The sequence below is a fragment of the Pinus tabuliformis genome, chromosome Q (assembly GCF_031772625.1).
Source record: "Pinus tabuliformis cultivar Carrire ecotype Pingquan chromosome Q, CPIR1, whole genome shotgun sequence".
NCBI classification, from domain to species: domain Eukaryota; kingdom Viridiplantae; phylum Streptophyta; class Pinopsida; order Pinales; family Pinaceae; genus Pinus; species Pinus tabuliformis.
In genome coordinates this window covers 77,605,429-77,608,723 of record NC_142296.1, presented here as the reverse complement: position 1 = coordinate 77,608,723, position 3,295 = coordinate 77,605,429, and the positions used below count along the sequence as shown (strand labels likewise).

General features: G+C 36.3%; 1 protein-coding gene across 1 annotated transcript; it reads right to left on the bottom strand.

Moving 5' to 3' along the window:
- Positions 1 to 323: 323 nt before the first annotated feature.
- LOC149218341 (uncharacterized) lies at positions 324 to 1,751 on the bottom strand. Its single transcript, XM_089386537.1, has 2 exons — positions 893 to 1,751; positions 324 to 383 (listed from the first exon to the last, which is right to left on the bottom strand). Exons 1-2 carry the CDS (start codon positions 1,643 to 1,645, stop codon positions 324 to 326), a joined length of 813 nt encoding a protein of 270 aa, XP_089242663.1. The 5' UTR covers positions 1,646 to 1,751.
- Positions 1,752 to 3,295: the final 1,544 nt, after the last annotated feature.

Sequence of the window (3,295 nt, the reverse complement as noted above, 5' to 3'; positions counted from 1 at the left end):
AAGGGAGATGGAAGGTAGTGGTTGTCGAGATGGATTTGTCGTCAGAATTTGTCATGAATTTAGTCTTTGGAAGACTAATGGACGTCACAATGTAATCTCCGGAATGATCACTTTGTTATCCTGTAACCTGTGAAAAAAACTTGGCAGAAAGAAAACATAAGTTTGTTCAAGAAGAATTGCGCAGGTCCTTCATGATTCTTACGCAAAAATTTCATAACAAATAAAACAGATTTAGGAAAAATCAAAGCGTTGAAAGTAACTCAATTCATGATATCAATTTTCAATCCAATCTTAAAAACAACCGTGAAAAATAATACTCCCTGTCAGATAACTTCTGAAATGTGTTTGGCGAAAAGATGGTCATTTGAATGATCTGTTGTGTCCTGCATATTAGTGCATTGTAAAGCATACAACAGAAAGATGTGATGCCAAATTAAAGTTATTGTCGTAAAAATCCTCCAATCGATTTTCGAAATGTGTTTCCAAGTATCCTTTTTTTTTATTTTCAAATCTGTGTGACTTTTGTGATTTTTTTTTTTATTATTATTATTATTATTTTTTTTTTTTTAAATTAAAAATAAAAATAAGGAAAACTTTTTTATTTTAAATAAAAACAAAAATTATTTTGTGTGGCTTTGATTTTTTTTACTATCCAAAATAGTACACAAAATATTTTTTATTTTTATTTAAATAAGAAACCAACACTACAAAATATATTTTTTTATTTTTATTCAAATATCAAAGTAAAAACGACACACAATTTTTTTATTTTTTTTTAAATAACAAATTCAAAACAAATGTTTTTAATTTATTATTTATTTTGATATATATATATATATATTTTGTTTAGTTGTAAATAAAATATAAAATAAAAACTAATAAAAAAACAAACCATGGGCAATTCGAAGGAATCCCTCAGCTCCAAGTTATTGTCGCAGGGCATAGTCATCTGCGTTGATGAAAAGTGATTATAGGGCGAATATCCAACAGTTGGTAGGATATTTTGGTCAATGCGAGACATCTGCTGCATACCAGGTGCTTGCATTACCCTTTCAATTGGTCCAAACTTGCCATCACGCTTGTCCAGTTCAACTTTCTGTTGTGTTTGCATGCATGCACAAACCGTGCAGTAAACACCATCTGACAAACAATTTAACAAATTTGAGGCAGCTTGAAGTTCATCACTGCCAACAATACATGCAATAATAGAGAAGATACAAGCCAACTGTTGGAGAACAAACATGAAGCCAATGATGCAATTGTCACATTTAGTTGTCTGGATATTGAATTCATTTTGCAAAAGGAACCGAGTAGAAGCAACAGAATTTCCAAAGCAGCAGAAGACCTCTGTGCACAGACAAAACTCAGGACACCGACTTTCACCACAACTACCACTGCAGGGCATGTAACCAGCACAGCAAACATATCTTGACATGTCATTGTATAGTGCTTGCTTCCGCAGTAAATAAGAGGCGAATGGTCCACAAAATAATGAGAAACAGCAGTAGGGTGTATCCGCTGTGATTGTGCTCAAGAGATCTGTGTGCCAGAGGTTGCCATATTGCTGGCGTTGTTGCATCTTTTCCCAGCACATTCTTGTCTGTGAGAGCCATAAATCTGATTTTATCCAAAGCATCAGAGCCATTTGAGATGAGTTCTCGCAAGAAGATATCCTTGTTGCTGTAGAGAGAGTAGAGAGAAAACTGTGTAATGTACCTACATTTGGCTCTCGGCCTCACCCAATATATCATCTTTTTTTAAAAAACTTTGACTGTGTACTGTGCCAAAATTATGCACACTTCCTCGACCTTACATCAACTATACTCAGGTGCAATCAGAGCTATGAGCACGATGGCAACTAGAGGGCTATTCACATACGCTCAGCCTCTAAAAATAAATAAACACAACGCGTTTGAAATCATGCTCACGGCCTTATAAACAAATCACAAATATTTTGGCAAAATACACTCCTCGGCTCATGAAAGGTTTGCAAACACCGCTTTCGGCTGTCTCATAAAAATTCGCGGCCCAAAACAAAACAAACACAGCATATTCAAACGATTTTGATATACACTCCCTTCATCAGAATGGCGTTAGGCATTCAACATAACAATCCTCTGTTTTGATATGAATCAGTGCGCAGCAAGGGATGCATGTTGTGTTTGACTGCTTGTTTTAAATCGGCGCACAGCCATATGGCAACACAAATGTACAGTGCTTCTATAGCGCTCCTATTAACATTCACCGCCATTCAACATTCAACAAGACTGCACTGTTTATGGGCTATGTTTGACACGGCACAGTCATACAATTCCATATTTATTGCCAAAATCTACGTGTTAACCATGCAAACCCGTCACATTTAAATGAAACGTGATCCCTAAAGGATTCATACCAATTTTTATGCAGCAAATCACCGAACTCCTAAACCACCGGCAGTAAGGATGGATCTAATTGTCTTCGTTTGTGCCCTGGATCCAGGAGGATCCCTACGCAACCAAGAAAGCCAAGATCGATTTCTGCGTTTGGATCGGCTTCTTTGCATCTCATAACTCTGTCATTATCGAAATTTTTATATCTCTCACTTTCTTTGACGAGTTGGCACCAGAGGATGAGCTTGCAAACGTCATTTTTCGGTTAAAGGCCACTGCCGTTGGAAACAAACGAAGCCATCACCGGAACTAGATAACCTCCACCTGGATCCGGGCAAAGATTTCTGGATCCAAACATCGAGGGTTTGCTGTGCTGTTCTTTTTGCTGAGCGTGATCCTCAAAGATTAGCCACAAAATCGTGACCATGGCAATGTGGGATAAGCCTTATGGAGCAAATTGGATGGATCACTAGAATTTCCATGGAAATTGGTTTTTGCATTTGAATTTTATTTGTTTATGGCTGGTTTGTTTTGTTGATAGAGCAAATAATTCCAATGCGGCTGTGGTGAATGCGATCATGACAGAATTAATCAATTACACAGAAACAAAAATAGAGTAACAAAAGATCTGGAAAATGTCGATAAATAGCTGAGCATTAGTAATGGATTTTTCCAGACTTTCCTATTCCATAATGATCTTACCACACAACCACAATTTTTTTTTAAGATTTTGGATTTCATTTTAGTTAACGCTTTGTATATTACAGGTGGTTGAAAATCAAATCATGATCATTTGCAGAAGCAAACAAAGAATGTCCAACATTGTTTCAGAAGGCACGATGCTGGAAGCATATCTTGGCTAAAGTTTTTTTTAAGAGAATTCAAAACCTGAAGAAGATCCAATTGTTCGAATCACTGAAGCC

Bases quoted from the DNA above. Each gene is read 5' to 3' on its own strand.
- LOC149218341 (XM_089386537.1), bottom strand. From the start codon at position 1,645: ATGGCTCTGATGCTTTGGATAAAATCAGATTTATGGCTCTCACAGACA. The intron at 384-892 runs GTTTGTTTTTTT...ACTAATATGCAG, and splicing joins ATTCCTTCGAATTGCCCATG to GACACAACAGATCATTCAAA.